Source organism: Eriocheir sinensis, chromosome 4 (assembly GCF_024679095.1).
Source record: "Eriocheir sinensis breed Jianghai 21 chromosome 4, ASM2467909v1, whole genome shotgun sequence".
Lineage (NCBI taxonomy): Eukaryota > Metazoa > Arthropoda > Malacostraca > Decapoda > Varunidae > Eriocheir > Eriocheir sinensis.
Genome location: NC_066512.1, coordinates 6,373,231 through 6,390,884, shown reverse-complemented (window position 1 = coordinate 6,390,884; position 17,654 = coordinate 6,373,231). Strand labels below are relative to the sequence as shown.

The following is a 17,654-nucleotide window of genomic DNA, read 5'->3' as shown; positions in this document are numbered from 1 at the left end:
TGTACCTCATGACGGACACATCAGGGAATTTAGATATGTGCTAGCCTAGGTCTTTATCTTGGCATGGGAGATCGTCACTTCATTTAGTAGTGGCTGGAGCCTTTACAGTGGCCTGCTTGCTCTATCAGGCCACAGAGCTGCAAGAAGAAAAGGCTGGTAGTGTTGTGGAAGGAGAGTATTTGCAGGAGATGATCCAAAACAGTGCACACCGCCAAGACTTTCTGTATGACTAACTGCATGATACAAGATTTAGATAAACATTGAAACCATTGAAGCGGTGAAAATAAATTAGTATCCGAAGGGTGTGTAATGCAAAGAACTAGATACTCTGGGGAGATAGAAAATAGACTAGTTTAAGAAATAGTAACTATTAAGACAACTAGTGAGAGAACAATATTTGTGAATACTTTCACGAAGATTCATATAAGATACTATGTTAGTAAATCTTTGATTATTTTGCCAGACTCTTCAAACACAACCACATTCCAAGCTGAGGAGTCCAAGTTTTCATTGATAGTCAATAAGACAGTTGAAAAAGCCAAGAAAGTGCTTGCCGGAAGCTACATCTGCAAGGCTGAGCTCCACAAAGACCAGCAGATCAACATTAAGAGGCTTAACATCACGGTTTGCCGTGAGTCCATCTTAACTTGTTTCATGTTCAATATCTGCATAGAATTTGATGCAAAATAATATTCCTCTCTAGAAAAAAACAGCTTAAAGCTAATATTTCTCTGTCTTTTTGCAGGTGAAGAGAAAGTGCATTTTACAAAGGAAAGTAATTTGAAAAACCAAATAGTTGAGGTGACCAAAGATGCGTCTTTCAACCTTAGCTGCAGTGTGGCGGGCACGCCAGAACCCACCATCCAGTGGCTGAAGGTAAGTAGGCAGACCTGATTTTCCCAGTATTTATAGCTTTCTCAATCTTAAATAGATATTTTCTTCAGTGACTCTATATAAATAAATATGTGAAAGACAAGACTTCATCCATTCTGTATACATGTCCACTAGATGTTGTATTCACTCCATTCACACCCCACTTTCCTACCACACTGCTGATCTGCACACCACCTATGCTCATCCATCCTTTTCAGTCAACAGTTTGACTTCTTTCTTTTTTGGAAACTGATATGACGATCATTTCATCATAAGCAGTAATCAGATTCTAGGAGAGGCATGTACCTCAACAGCCAAAGATTTACCATCAGACTAAAGTATGCCAACCAGACAGGCAGAATGAACGAATAATCAGCAGTGCTGGACAAAGTCATTCTCTGGTGGCATGAACTAATTGTCATCTGAATTTTGCAGTTTGGTGAATAGGAGTGAGCACCCTTTTAAATGAATTTTTTTATTTTAATTACTTTTAATTGAATGCATTTTTGTCATGGGGAGTAATTCCACTTTTCAAAGTATATGAGAAATTGATATATGCAGAAAAGTAGACCTAGTTCTCAACAATCCCCCCGAGACTTGAACCCGACCCCTGAGGTGAGAGGTGGACGCTCTGGCATCGGAGAAAGGGTACCCTTGTGTCCTAAGGCCTTGGAAGTCTTTATTCGTGTCTTGAGTCATCACATTTTGGAAGCCCACCCAGTCAGTGTCTGCAGGAAGTGGGAACATGATGATAATAACAATGATAGCTAACTATAAATTCTCTGCCCATCACAGGACGGCAAGGTTCTCAACCGCATATCAGAATTCTTTGATGAAAAAACAATGAAATTCTCCAGAAACTCTAAAGAGCTGATCTTCACCATTGTGTTGGAGAGGCATTCGGGTGTGTACACATGTTTTGCGAAGAACAGGGTGAATGGTGTCACAGGTTCCCTCACCATCTCAGTGACAGGTACGTGTGGTTCCTAACCATTACAAGTTGAGAATCCTTTATCAAATTCCAAAATCCTAAAGTTTTTTTGAATGCCGACATTTTTTTTTTGTCACCACCTCACGGGTGAGGACACGGGCTATATGGAGGCTGTCAGGGTCAAGCGCGGACGTCCCTCCGAGAAGGGACCACGGACCCTTGCTGGTTGACGGCTCATGAAGGGGAGGGTAGGATGCCGATAGACCAACTATATTGGCAGATGTTAGCCTAGCCGACTAAGTCGTTCTTTCGACATGGCGGCGGAATTTGAGAGGTAGAAGACTATCAGTAAGAGGAGGAGAACTGATGAGATGAAGAGCCTTAGACTCCACTCTGCCCAGAAGAGCTGTGTGAGTGGAGCCCCCCCACACGTGAGATGCATACTCCATACGAGGGCGGACAAGGCCCCTGTATATGGATAGCAACTGTGCGGGGGAGAACTGGCGGAGGCGATACAGAACGCCCAACCTCGAGGAAACTGATTTAGTAAGAAAGGAGATGTGAAGTTTCCAGTTAAGATTTTGAGTTAAGGATAGACCGAGGATATTTAGTGTTGAAGAAGGTGACAGCTGAGTGTTGTCGAAGAATAGAGGATAGGTGTTTGGAAAATTGTGTCGAGTTGATAGGTGGAGAAATTGAGTTTTTGAGGCACTGATGGACACAAGGTTCCTTCTACCCCAATCGGAAATGATAGCAAGGTCTGAGGTTAAGCGTTCTGCAGCCTCCAATCTGGAGTCATGTAATTCCTGTTGAGAGGGTTTTCTGTTGAAAGAAGTTGAATAATGCAGAGTGGAGTCATCAGCGTATGAATAGATGGGACAGTTTGTTATAGAAAGAAGATCATTAGTGCTGCCACCTTGAGATAAAAAAAAGTAACACAACATCCCATTCAAGAATACAGAACGAATCCATATTTTAAGGATCGGGTGGCAACCTTAAAATTTCTCTAGCCTGCCATGATTGACAGCCACTGCCCACTGCTGGTGAAGGCAGGAGGAAGGGGGGAGGGACGTCATGACGCGTATTTTACACGTATTTCCTTGACAAACATAATTTTATGGACTGGTTTTGTGGTTCACCGAAAATGCGCTCGTTACAGTTTTAAAATACTGAATTTTATTTGCTTAACCATTCAGACAGCCAAATATGGAACAAATGGCGTTCTGTATTTTAAGGAAAGGGTGGCAAGTTGGCAACTCTACTCTCAGTCCGCGCTATAAACTCGTAGAAATAGCACCCGTGCGCTCCTGTCCGATTGCATTTGTGCTTTGGTGTGTGATCTTTGTGTATTCAGCACTACAGCATCATGTTTTTTTTATATTTTTTTGTACAGTAAGTACAGAACATCATTTTTACGTGAAATCTAAATTTCACCTCCATGTATGAGTGTAACATGACTAGCTGTTCATTACTTTAAAAAATAAAATGTTGATTTATTAGAGTTTTCATTTTGGATAATATTCACGAGAGGGTAGCCTCCTCTGGCGAAGTTAATACTTACAACATTGATTCCTTTTTAGTCCCTGAATGCAGTTCAGTAACAAGTGACTTCCGGAAAATAAAAGGGGGTCAAGGGGGCCGAAGCCCCATATATGAATTATATTTTGTGTCCATACAACACACTGCCGTATTGCTTTTCTGTTGCAAATGGAAGGGGGGGTCAAGGGGGGCGAAGCCCTCCTAATATTTAGGTTACATAAAGTTAGGTTTGGTTAGTTAAAATTTATCCGGCACGCAGTGTGGGGCAGCGGAAATACTCAGCGCAGGAACATATGCAGCGGCGGCGGCAGTCCAGCCGGTGTTGCGAGAAGTACCTCCTCGCAGAAATAAGTCACTCTGCTGTTCAATACGCATACACACTGGGGGAATACACAGCATGAAAAACATTAATTTGCCTGGGTTTGTTCTAGTTTGTCCACTTGTGATCTTTGTGAGCAGTGAGTGAAATATAGAAACAGTAAGCAGGTTGAACCTCTCTGCATGGGAGCTATTTTGCGGTGCGGCGGCGGGTGACGGTGGGTGCACAGCAAGCATTGAAAAGTCAATCCTTTAGTGATTTCTGGAGAAAAATACTGTCTCCATAATAAACAGCATCATAATTTGTCCAGAAATAAGCAGTCAGCCTCTCGGAATTAGTAGGCTACCTCTCATGAATAACCCCCTTCATTTTATTTAGATTCAAAAAAATATTCCGAAATCCGCAACACCTTCGGTCCCAGGAATTTCGGATAAGGGATTCTCAACCTGTAGTAACATGTACGAATAGGCTTCTGCTTGGCAGCAAGAAGGGGAAGATCCTCCTGAATATTTTGACAGAGCAATACATGATGTAACACTTAGAACACTAGGACCTTTTCCATATTATTCAGTGGTATGCTTTTACCCCCACACCAGTTACTGTATCTTCAGTATGGTAGTGGTGGGGGGGATGCACTATTGCCATTTCCTACCAGACCATTCTAGCAGTAGTGCCTGTCACAGTCTATTTAGCAAATCAAGTTACACTTTGTACTTTTGATATAGTTTTGCATCTTCAGTTTAGTTTTTGTGAGTAGGGAATACTTGTATATTTCCTTGACATTTCTGTTGCTGGAGGTTTTCTCTATTTTCATTCATTGTAATCTATTGGATGGATATTTGTTTTCACAACTCCAGGGGTGAGCAAAGGAGTCAAGGTGGGGTTGACCATATCCCTCGTGGGCATTGCATTGCTTACTCTTGTGGTCGTTGTTCTTCTGAATCGAGTGAAGAAGGAAAGACGGTTTAAGAAATCGGTAAAAGCAATGCAGGATTACTTGGTAAAGGAAGGTAATATTAGCCAGCTGAACCCCAACTTCACAGCTGAGGAACAGGCAGTCAATCTGCCTTATGATGAAAGCAGGTGGGAGGTACCCAGGAGGAACATCACTCAAGGTAAAAACTGGTTCTCTTTTTGCAGATTCAGAATGATTAAGTATGCTGCAGTGTTGCCTGCCTTGTTATCTTTTATTGTTACTTTCACATTAACCGCTCTTCTTAACCCATTAACAGCATAATACTCCACCCTTTTTGCACCCTCACTGCACAAAACATTTTTAACTCAAGCTCATCCCTATGCTGTCCAACCTCCTAATTCGACAATTAACCAGTACCTTCACTCTTCCATCTTACTTGCTGATAAATTCTGGAACAGCCTTAATTCCTTAGTATTTAATCCTTCCTATGACTTTAATTCTCTCAAACGGGGAGTATCAGTGATGAGCACTGAGGCCATGCACAGCCATAGCGTATGCCCCCATCCTAATTCTCTCTCTCAAAAGAGGAGTATTAGTGATGAGCACTGAGGCCGTGCACAGCCATAGTGTATGCCCCCAACTTTACCTTTACCTTCCTTTTGCTTTAATCTCTCCAATCACTCGTACCTGTAAATTTTTCTCAGTATTTCCTCACCATTGTTACCATAAAATGTTATCTCTGGAGCTTAGTTTTGTTACACACTTATTCACCAACTTATAAAATTTCATATTCTTCTGTGATTTTGTATCTGGCAATCCACTGTCACCGTCATGGGTATTAATCTGCTTCACCAGGAAAGCTATTGGGCTCAGGTGCCTTTGGCCGGGTGATTAAGGCAACTGTAACGGGTCTGGAGGGTCCAGCTACCACCACTGTTGCCATCAAGATGTGTAAGAGTCGTGATTTCAAACAGCTGGAAGCCTTCATAATGGAGCTCAAGATAATGATTCATCTTGGCAAACACCTCAACATAGTCAACCTGATAGGAGCCAGCACGGTCCAGTGCGGCAAAGGTGAGGCAGAGTGCAGCATTATAGGCAAAGTGAAGGTGTGTTGGATAAGTTCTTTGTGTTTTTGTGATCTGCCACATATTTAATGTTGTGGAGGAATACAAGGAGACCAAATGAAAAGCCTATCATTTCAGTGAATACTAATAACATGAATGTCAACTTAATTCTGCAGGAGATCTCTGGATTCTGGTCGAGTACTGTCGATTTGGTGACCTCCTTAACTTCATGAAGCGTCATCGCAAAGAATTCATAAATCAGATTGATGCTACCACTGGCAAGATTGACTTTGAGAGGACTACCAAAAACCCATACTCTCCTTTGCCACATTCCTCCCGGTAAGTGTTGTTAACAGTATGACATTCACACTGTGTTCTCACGGATTTATTCATGCAGACCTTGATTTTCTTGATATACAGTATGACCTCGCCTCTAACGAGTTCGCATCTAACAGCACTATTGGACCTCTACCCATTTTTATATCTAATGAAGAAGCTTTTAATGAAAAAAACCCTGGCTCACGGTTCTAATCACTCGCCACCTCGGCCGAGTCCGTGACATCCTTGCTGTTCAGCCTCCCCTCACCACCTCCTCCCAGTCTCCTACCTCAGCCCTCGCCATACCTCCGTATTGCCACGTTGTATAGCCACATCTTGCTGCTTATTTTAATGTTGTTAATATGCCTTATATTATTACAATCATAGTTGCTGCCTGGCAACTTGTCGGACCTTGGCCCCTAGGCCATGCCCCCCCAGCCCTCTCCCCAAGGTAGTATTGACTAACTCCAGTGCCTTTTTACTTAACCTTTCATTTTTATGGTTTAAGTCATCTCATATGGCTAAAGCAATCAGTTAACCAGCAGTGACAACAGGCAGGGCATGGGGGCAGGGCTTAGGGAACAAGTTGCCCAATAGTGACTGACGATAGACTCAAAATTAATGTTATTTTCCCCTCCCAGCAAAAGTCACGTACAAGCACCTGTCGACACGGAAGGGTACATGATTCCCAGCTCTCCTCGGTTTGCGCTCTCTGCCCCTCCACCCGGCCACTGTGCTAAGTCTGTTTACCCTTCCACTGTGTCATCTAACAACTCTTCAGCAACAGAAAGCACCTCTCCTTGCCTGCCAGGCATTGACCATGCACATAACCCTCTGTACTGCATGGGGGTAAGCACATCAACCGCAGGCCCTGAGGAAGAAATTGAAAGGCATGACGGCTTTTGTAAATCTCTTACTTCACAAGATAGAGACTCGAAATACCTGACTCCTGGCACCAACACTCTCTTGAACAGCACCTTAGACGGCTCTCAGTCATGGAGTGCGGGTACAAACACCACAAACCTCACACGACAAACCTCATCCCCCTTGTCTCCTACAGGTCAGTAACCAGGCTTTATGTGTATGTGAAAGGGAAAGGGGAAGGAAAGGTTATCAGACTTTTGGATGTTTGAATTCAAAAGTGGGACGCATCCTGAACTATAGAGGTAGGATGGGAGGAGAGGCTAAGGAGCGGAAAAAAGTGAGGTCTATCTGGTCGGCCGGCAGCCATACAGGGACTGGGAGAAAGCAGGTAACAGCCGCTGTTCCTTGCCCCAACCCTGGCTGCTCTCTTCATTCATTTATTCATTCAGCATACAATGAGCCTGTTGGATTGATTGATTGATTGATTATTGGGGCGTTCTATTATGGCGCCGCCGAATCTAATACGGATAAATTATTTTAAAACTATATAAGTCGGCGCAATTGAAAATGTCGCGAGATGCGGCAGACTTAACAACAAAGACTAAACAATAAAAAAATGTAAAAAAAAATAGTACTTACCAAGCTCTAGTAGCGTGTAGGCATCCCTTTACGTTTAATGCACTCATTAAGGCGTGTAGGAAGGGAACTGGCAAGGTTTTTTAGAGTATCAGGGTTAATTTCCTCCCATTCCTTCCTGATTGCTGCCTTCAGCCGGGTTACCGATGAGGTGTCTGCTTGTCGTAATTTCCGTTTCAAAATGGCCCACAGATTTTCTATTGGATTTAAATCAGGTGAGTTACCTGGCCAATCACTGAAGAATGGAATGTCACAGTCTGTGAGCCACCGAGTCACATCCTTGGCAGTGTGACAAGGTGCACCGTCTTGCATGAAGAAGTCGGCCCCACACATGTCAAAAGAGTCTGGTAGGTGGTCACATAAGAGCTCGAAGTAATTGTTTTTGTTGACAGTCACATTTTGAGGGAAAAATACAAGGTCACCAATGCTGTGATATGAAAAACATCCCCATACCATCACTTTGTCTGGGTGTTTCACGACGCCTCTCGTGTACTTGGGGTCAATGGGGTCGCTGCCTCTGGGCCGGTACACTCTGCCAGACGGGTTGCCGGTTACACAGAACATGGCCTCATCGCTCCAGAGCACACTACGCCACTTAACGACATCCCATTCTTTGTATTTCTTGGCAAAAATAAGTCTGTTTCTCCTTTGTCGTTCTGTCAGCTCGGGTTTAGGCAGCGGCCGGTGAGAGAGGTACTGCAGGTCGTCGTGAATGTAATGCTGCACCGTTCTTAAACTGACAGAAGCAAGTAAATTAGGATTGCCTTGTTGTATTTCTTTAGCTGTAAGGCGTGGATTAACCTCCAGCTGACGTCTGATAACATTTAAAGTCCGTTGGTTAATTTGTTTTGCTTTGCCAGGGTGTTCCTTGTGCCCTGGTAGTGAGACACCTCCACCGTCGAGAAATCTTTTCACCCAGCGTTGCACAGTTCTCCGGTTAACACCAGCACTATTTGAAATATCCTTTAGTGGCTTTCCGGCCTTGTAGAGGGCCACTATCTCTGCGATTTTGTCACTGATAATTTGAGGTCTCGCAGCCATTGTTGTTGGAATAGGAGTGTAACATTAGACGAGTGACGGGAAAAAACACAGGAAAATCGATCATTTCCCAATGCGGTAACCGCCTCTCATCACTCAGTGACAGACACTGAGTTCAAGGTCATCTGTCAATCTTGGCGCCAATTAGCTGCCAGATGTTCAATAACCATGCGGCAAGTGGCGGTTTAACCTAGAGAGGAGCGTAATTTGAAATACTAGTAGAGATGATGAATCGTCTCGCTATCGGATGTTAACGCTTCATCGCGACTTTTCAATTGCGCCAACTACACGTATACGTATAAAACCGGTTAGAAATTACAAACACGATAAAAACAACAATAAAAGTTCAATAAGATCTACAGGAGGTTGAGGACGCCAGCCTCCTGTAGGAAGCCATAAACGTCATGTCCCGGGAAGAGTGCCTTCTCCCCCAGAACAAGAGAGAGAGAGAAACTCCCATCTTCGTCCCGACACCGGGGGAGGTACCGCTCTCGCAGGTCCCTCAGACTGGGGCACTCGACCAGCAAGTGCCGAACAGTCAGGGGGACCAGACAGTCATCACAGTAGGACTGAACTCCCCGGGAAATGAGGAAGCCATGTGTGTATCTTGTGTGACCCACTCTAAGGCGGGCCAGGACAGTCTCCCTCTAACGACTTCTTATATGGGAGTACGACCAGGGACGCACAGCCCTGATTGTGACTTCCCCCATCTTTGTCGTGGCAATCACAGCCGCCCACCTGCGCTGCCACACACTCTGGAGTGCAGACCGCACTGTGGGATGCAAGTCTCTAAGCGAGAAGCAGCGGCCCGCGCTACCTCATCGGCCTCCTCACTACCACGCACAGAGACGTGGGCAGGTACCCAACAGAAGGTCACCTGATACCTACGCCTTTTTGCTAAAACTAACCAGCTAAAAATATCTAAAACGATAGGGTGGGTGCTCCTAAAATCTTCTATTGCGGACAGAGCTGCCTGTGAGTCAGAGTAAACAATAAAAATATCGACAGGTAAAGTGAAAATGGTACGAATTGCTAAAATAATGGCAGATAGTTCTGTAATGCCCCGACGAGCTTATTTTCCATCCTTTCTATTTCCCAACACGACCTCTGCGTGTATCGAAACACACGAGAAATTAATCAAGACAAGGAGAGGGTATTCCCCGGCTGCCTGGGATTGAACCCGCGACCAGCGTGACGGGAGAGCCACTCCTTACCGAGTCGGCCAAAGAGGTACCCCACTGGCTAAGTGGGTTATGGGAGGCTCGTTCATCAGGCCGTCGCCGCACTACAGTTCTGCGTTAAAAATTGAGGCGATAGCAGGCAAAGTTCCAGAACGGGAAAAGTCTGGTAAGATAGCTCCAAATCCAACGCCAGCATCGGATTTGGAGCCGTCCGTGTATACTGGTACAAAAGTGGCGTGACTAGCTGTGTGGGACAGGAACAGCTGTCGAGCAGTTATGGCTGAGATGTTTGCTTTGTTGAAGTTGAAGTACCGACAGAAATGTATAGTTGGGAACTCCCACGGTGTGATGGGGGGTATCTATAGGGAAGTATAGTAGCGAGAGGTCCCCAATGACATTCCGGACACGGAAACCAAAGGGGCGAGGTAGAAGAGGTTTGTTTCTGTATATTATATCTACATTGGTGTCTATGGCAACGGTGTATGCAGGGTTGTTAGGTTGGCGTTGTAGCCTGTACGAGTATTTAATTAGGTGTGCGTCTCTATATAAGTCCAAGGGTGACACTCCCGCGTCAACTAAAAGACTTGATATGGGGGATGATCTAATGGCACCTGTTGACAGTCGAACTGCAACGTGATGGACTGCATCAAGTGTGCATGGGCGGGCGGTTGTTGCCGATGTGTATACCTCGCAGCCGTAAGACAGTCTCGACCCGATGAGTGCCTGGTAAAGGCGTAGGAGTATTGTGCGGTCAGCGCCCCAAGAAGTGCATGACAGAGCACGAAAAAGATCAAGTGATCTCATGCACTTTGTTTTTAAAGCTTTTAAGTGTGGAGGCCAAGTGAGGCGCCGGTCAAAGACGAACTTGTGTTCTTCCGCAACAGGGAGACGTGAACCGCACATAATGAGATCAAGGTCTGGATGGTGGCCTCTCAGGAGGCAAAAGTCATGGCAACCGACTTGGATGATGAAAATCGAAAGCCATTTTCCTCCGCCCATCTGGATGTCCTGTCGATAGCATGTTGCAGTCGTCGCTTCGCAGTGGACATCCGAGACGCTGAGTACCCGATTGCCAGGTCGTCGACATAAAGGGAGGACGACACCCCCTCAGGGAGCGATGTTGTAATACCATTTATTGCCACGGCAAAGAGGGTGACACTCACGACACTTCCTTGGGGAACTCCTTCCTGCTGTTCATAGGATGGTGAGTAGGACGTACCACTGACGCGGAAGGTCCGTTCTCCAAGGAATCCCTCAATAAACTTTGGCATTCGTCCATGGAGACCAAAGTTATGAAGCTGCATTAATATTCCATATCTCCATGTCGTGTCATAAGCCTTCTCGAGGTCAAAGAGGATGCACACCATGTGTTGTCTGTCTGCAAACGAGCGGCAGATAGCTGACTCAAGACGCACGAGGGCGTCTAATGTTGTTCTTATCTCTAGATGGTGTACAAGGCGAAAATTTATCATTTTCTCCAGGAGTTTGCATAGGCAGGATGCTGTTAGAGCAATGGGTCTGTAAAGTAAGGGTTATGAACCATCCTTCCCAGGTTTACGGATGGGAAGTAAAATGGCTTTGCGCCACCCGCTTGGCATGATACCTGTCTGCCAGACTTTGTTGTATATTTGAGGCAACAGGGGAGCCTGTTGGATGAACAAGTCAACGTGTGTGAAGAAAAAAAATGAAGAAAGATCCCTGTCTGCTGTGCTGCTTGTGGCTGCACAGCAAGACTGTTTTTTGGGAAAGTAACGCATGTAGGAGGATGCAGTTGCCTGTATTGCCGGCTTCGTCGTGCGCAATCTTAGAATATCTTTTCAAAGCGAGGCCTGTATTGACGCTTTAACCTTGAGAGACGCCACTGCCTCCTCCATCCACTCCCTTATCAATCTTAAAAGCAAAAGAAGGTCATTATATCCTAGACAGACGATGTAAGAGATATATGTGAAACAAGTGAAAATCTTTTCAGATAAATTAGCGTCCGGGCCCCACATTCACCGCGCTCTGGACGACGCGGGTTTAAATCCGCCGCTACCACCTGGGATTTTTCAGTCACCGCCGAGTGGCCTAAGACTACCCACATGCTATCCTAAAGACCACCTATCAACCCGGACTCTATCAGAACCGTCCAAGTCATTCAAGAATGAGCTCCGGGGGCAGCATGAGCCAAGAAAAGATGGCGCCATTATAAACACTTGCCTGCACCAAGACGGGCTCGGGCCGAGCACCAGGCCTCACAAGAAAGCCTACCGGTGCTACAGGCTTCGACGTAAAAAAAAAATATATATATATGGGTAGCACAAAGCTTCACATTTTACGCTGGGGAGAGTGAACCTCCATAACTGGCAAGTGTAGTCTTACAGATTTATGTCCGTAAAACATATTCTCCAGGCTTAGTGATCATATTTATGACACTGAGCCACACACACTTATTAATTAAGGCAATTACAGAAAATATTTGCAGGTGAGATGTCACTATACTGGGAAACAGATCACTGCCATGTTGCAGGACAGAGTTAGAGTAAGGAGTTGCCAATATACACAAAACTAATTAATTTCACTGGCCAGTAACACACACACACACACACACACACACACACACACACACTCTCTCTCTCTCTCTCTCTCTCTCTCTCTCTCTCTCTCTCTCTCTCTCTCTCTCTCTCTCTCTCTCTCTCTCTCTCTCTCTCTCTCTCTCTCTGTCTCCATGTAACTTAGTAATTTAAGTATTTTATTTTTCGTACGTTTACATACTTTTCTTTTTAATGTATTACATATTTATGTCATAAATGAAAGTCAAAATGAAAAACAGGCTTTCTTGGATTTATTTTTTGTTTACGAAGTTTTTCAATCCTAAATGAAAGCATAATTGCATCTAATGGTTCAACACTGAAGTTTTTAATGACGTATAAATTAAGTCAAGATCACATTGAGCTCTTTTTTTGGGGGAAAGTAAGGCATATGGGAGGATGCAATACTAAAAATAATCTACAGTTAGACAGTTTTCGTCTGCCTGTAAGAAGTTGCTAGTGCATAATGACATGCTAGATATTGCCTCCCCCTGGAATATGTACCGATACTAACTGTATCTAGCGAACGTAATGATGTAACTCAGCATTCTGTAAAAATTATAAACTCTTCTGTTGTGAAAAGCAGAGTCAAAGATGAAACAACTATAGTAACTGCAGAAAATGATTATGGATACATTCCCAGTCCTTCACACTTATTAAAGTGCCCTAATAAAATTGCTGCACACATTGCCGGCCCCGTCGTGCACAGTCTAGGAAAGAGGAAAACTAATATATCCAACCTACAACATAATAAATATATGTGCAACAAGTGAAAAGCTTTTCAGAGAAATTATGGTAAGTAGTAAAGCTCCATATTTCACACTGGGTAGGGTGCACTTCCATAATGTGGTAAGTGCGGCATTACAGACTTACATACCTTTATCTCCAGTTTTCTTTCCGGAAGTTCTATCTCCACTGTGGTATAGACGGTCACTGTTTTTCCCCTAAACCTGTCAACAGTGGTGTCCCGCAGGGCTCTGTCCTGTCTCCCATTCTTTCTGATATTCACCAATATCTTCTTTCCATAACAAATTGTCTTATCCACTCATATGCCGACGACTCTAATTCGCATTATTCAACTTCTTTCACTAGAAGACCATCACAGCAGGCATTACAAGACTCTAGACGGGAGGCTGCAAAATGATTAACCTCTGACCTTGATATTATTTCCAGAAGGAACCTGGTGTCCTTCAATGCCTCAAAAACTTAATTTCTCCACCTATCAACTCGACATAATCTTCCAAACTCTTATCCCCTATTCTTCGACAACACTCAGCTGTCACCTTCTTCTACACTAAACATCCTCGGTCTATCCTTAACTCAAAATCTTAACTGGAAACTTCACATCTCCTCGCTAACTAAATCACCTTCCTCGAGGTTGGGCGTTCTGTATCGTCTCCGCCAGTTCTTTTCCCTCGTACAGTTGCTATCCTTATACAGGGGCATTGTCCGCCCTCGTATGGAGTATACATCTCACGTGTGGGGGGGGCTTTCCTGGAGAGAATAGAGTCTAATAAGGCTCTTCGTCTTATCAACTCCCCTCCTCTAACTGATATTCTCCTACCTCTTAAGTTCCGCCGCCATGTTGCCTCTCTTTCTATCTTCTCTCAATATTTTCACGCTGACTGCTCTTCTGAACTTGCTAACTGCATGCCTGCCCCTCTCCCGCGGCCCCGCTGCACACGACTTTCTACTCAAGCTCATCCCTATACTGTCAAAATCCCTTGCGCAAGAGTTAACCAACATCTTCACGCTTTCATCCATCACGCTGGTAAACTCCGGAACAATCTTCCTTCATCTGTATTTCCTACTGCCTACGACTTGAACTTTTTCAAGAGGAGAGTATCAGGACACCTCTCCTCCCGAAATTAAACTCTCTTTCGGCCACTCCTCTAAACTCTTTTTCAGAGGAGCAGTGATTAGCGGGCTTTTTTTCATTACTGTTTCCTTTTTATGCCCTTGAGCTGTTTCCTTTGCTGTAAAAAAAAAAAAAAATCAGTAAAGACATATTCTCTAAACTATGTGAACATATATATGACACAGAGCCCCATGTAAATCACTTGCACTTATTAACTAAGGCAGTTCCTGAAAAGTATTTGCAGGTGAGGTGTTTCTATACTGGGATACAGATCACTGCCATGTTACAGGACAGAATTAGAGTAAGGAATCACCAAACATATACAAAACTAACTCACTTCACTGGCCAGTAGCATACACATTCTCTCTCTCCCTATCTTTATGTATATATAGTCATTTAAGTATTATAATTTTAGTATCTATATTTTACTTTTTTAACGTTACTTATATGTCTTCATTAAAGTTAAAATAATATAATACATGTGTGTAATACCCATCCAAACTCCATGCAAAGACCACACAGCGCAGTGTGACAAGCGGGCTTTTGCCAGTCCTGGTCGGGTCATCGGCTGGACAGTCAGGCCTCACTTCCTGGTGAAATGTGCGGGGTGAGCAGGGCCTCTCCTCCCATTCTACCTCCAGGTCCTTAACCATTCACCTTTTGCTTGACTCTCTATCTTTGGAGATGTCAGGGGTCACCACGAGGTTTGGCTTTCATCCACCCTCACTGGCCAACCTGGTGAACAGGTCTGCAACGTTGCTTTCAGTAACGATCTAGAGCAGCTGGTACAGCAACCTACATCTGTCCCTAACTGCCTTGTAGACATGCCTATCACTTTAGGCCTCTCCCTAGCCTCCAGCCCTTCAGCATATACTCCTCTGATTTCAACATTATTTCTGGATTACGTCCAGTCACTCATGTACACCCTCTTTTAAAATCAGTTATATATAATATCTATGATTATATAATATATAATTATATAATTAATCTATAATTGTATTTTATATTAGCTTTCGGTCAAGTTAAATATTTCGTCTTATTATTTATCATTCTGCGTTAACAAATATTAATAACACAATTCTATTTTATTTTATTATTACTCTATTGCGACTGTGTGTTTAACATGACATAATTCATTACTTTGATTAGCCTAATTTGAACATTTGCACTATTGCCCACAGCGCACACCACATTTTGTTAGAGGACTTTGTTAAAGGTAACGGAAATAAATTTAGCGGAAGCAACCTGATTGGTTCGCTAACAGTTTCCAACGCTAGCCTGCCTGGAGGTTTGTCCTCATTACGTTAGTGTGTTGTCAATTCTTTAAATGCATTTTTGGCACTCATAGGAGTTATATGAAAATCTTGGATTATGTGTCTGAGTTTACAGTGTCATTATTGACTTACGTGTAGACATTACTGAGAGGACAATTTTCAACACGGCTTATATATATTATACAGTAGTTGTTTATGGAGGCAATATGAGCACAGTCGCCAGTGATTCTGGAACTGATGTTTATCAACCTTCATGATGTCATTAGCTTAGTTACAATTAAAAATTGAGATGAAATATGTACAGAGTGACAAAATCATTTTAAATATATTTTATCTTTTTGATGATATGAAGTGATAGTAGTGTCAAAGGAGTCTACATGACGTAAAGTTCAGGGAACATTTACATTATTTTAAAGAGTATTGCCTGCATGTAGAACTGTTGGTGCAAAGGTAAACATATACTTAATGCAGTTTCAATACATTACACAGGTCTACAAGGAAAAAAAAATCTCTGGCCTGGAACCTTAGAGCAGTTTTATACTAATTTTGGGGTGCTGAATCCAATTCCGATCTCAGATTTGCTCCATCACATCACATTTTTGCGCTGTCAGTATATACCCCATTTTCATGGATTTTACTAAAAATTACCTTTTCACAGCTTTATGGCGGTCTTTGTCTACAGATTTTGGTGTTTAATTTAGATAATATGGTTATGTTGAAACTTACTTTAAAGCCACTAACTCCTTTTTTATAGTTTTCAGGTGTAAACTGATGATCTAGCTATGGCTTTAACATCCCACAGACGAAAGTGCTGCAATGACCCAGATATATTCTGCTACATCTGTGGAAGCTTTACTTTGCAGACTCAAAGGCGCAACGTTACCAACTTTGTCAAGAGGGTGTATTTTGCGTACTTTAAAGTAGCACTTGGAGACCAGGACAAAAATTGGGCTCCTCACAAAGTGTGCAAAACCTGTGTTGAAACTTTGCGATCATGGTCTTAAGGAAAGAATGCTAGACTCAAGTTTGGCGTGCTAGTGATTTGGAGAGAACCAACTAATCATTTGAACAACTGCTACTTCTGCCTCGTCAATGTAAAAGGTTTCAATAAGAAAAACAGACAATACTTGCAATACCCAAATATCCCATCAGCCATTCGACCAGTTGCACACAGTGAAGAAATACCTGTGCCTGTATTTACTGAGCTTCCAGAAATTGATGACACAGACATCATTTCACCTGCTTCAACTGATGAAGATGAGGAGACTGACATTTTTAAGCCATCTGGTGAAGATTGTGAAAAAACAACTTTGTTTACTCAGTCTGAATTGAATGATCTGGTGAGAGACCTATATTTACCAAAAGAGTCTGCTGAATTGTTGGCTTCCAGGCTGCAAGAGAAACGACTGCTGAAACCTGGCACGAGTGTCTCCTTTTATCGCAACAGAGAAGCGGAACTGCGGAAGTACTTCCATTCACATGGCCAGCTTGTTTATTGTAATGATGTAAAAGAGCTTCTTCTCTCCATGGGACTACCAGCATATGATTTAAAGGATTGGAGACTTTTTATTGACAGCTCTAAAAGGAGCTTGGAATGTGTTCTACTTCAAAATGGAAATAAGTATGGTTCAGTCCCAATAGGACGTTCTGAAGAACTTTAAGAAGAGTATGACAACATTAAGACTGTTTTGGAGAGGTTGCAATACGATGTTCATGGATGGTTAATTTGTGTGGACTTAAAAATGGTAAACTTTCTACTAGGCCAGCAAGGAGGGTACACAAAATACCCCTGTTTTCTGTGCTACTGGGACAGTAGGGCTACAGCAGACCATTGGGTGAAAAAGAAATGGCCACCAAGGCTCGTTTGACGCCTGGTGGTAAGAATATCATTAATGATCCTCTGGTTGATAGGAAAAACGTTGTCTTTCCCCCCTGCACATAAAACTTGGTGTGATGAAGCAATTCGTCAAAGCTCTTGATCATAGTGGAGACTGTTTCAGATACATATGTTCAACTTTTCCAAGTCTCAGTGACGAGAAGAAAAAGGCAGGAATATTTGATGGGCCTCAAATAAGAACACTACTCAGAGATCCACACTTTCTTACAACAATGACTGAGACACAGGCGAGAGCTTGGAATGCATTTTCTAATGTGGTGCAGAACTTTCTAGGGAACAAGAAAGCAGACAACTATGAAGAGATTGTGAAAGAGCTGCTCTTGAGTTTACAAGAACCTGGATGTAGAATGAGTATCAAGGTTCACTTGGGCGA

The 17,654-nt window shown here is 43.3% G+C and overlaps 1 protein-coding gene across 4 annotated transcripts in view; it reads left to right on the top strand.

Annotated features, from left to right (window-relative positions):
• Window positions 1-17,654, top strand: part of LOC127008171 (vascular endothelial growth factor receptor 2-like) — a gene marked incomplete at its 3' end in the record, with an annotated part of 125,577 nt that overhangs the window by 97,314 nt on the left and 10,609 nt on the right. For 3 of the 4 annotated variants that reach the window (XM_050879861.1, XM_050879856.1, XM_050879868.1), the window contains 7 exon segments: window positions 464-631; window positions 746-876; window positions 1,669-1,846; window positions 4,520-4,777; window positions 5,434-5,652; window positions 5,822-5,984; window positions 6,605-7,023. In XM_050879861.1, the coding sequence (XP_050735818.1) occupies window positions 464-631; window positions 746-876; window positions 1,669-1,846; window positions 4,520-4,777; window positions 5,434-5,652; window positions 5,822-5,984; window positions 6,605-7,023 (1,536 nt within the window). 4 annotated transcript variants of the gene reach the window in all.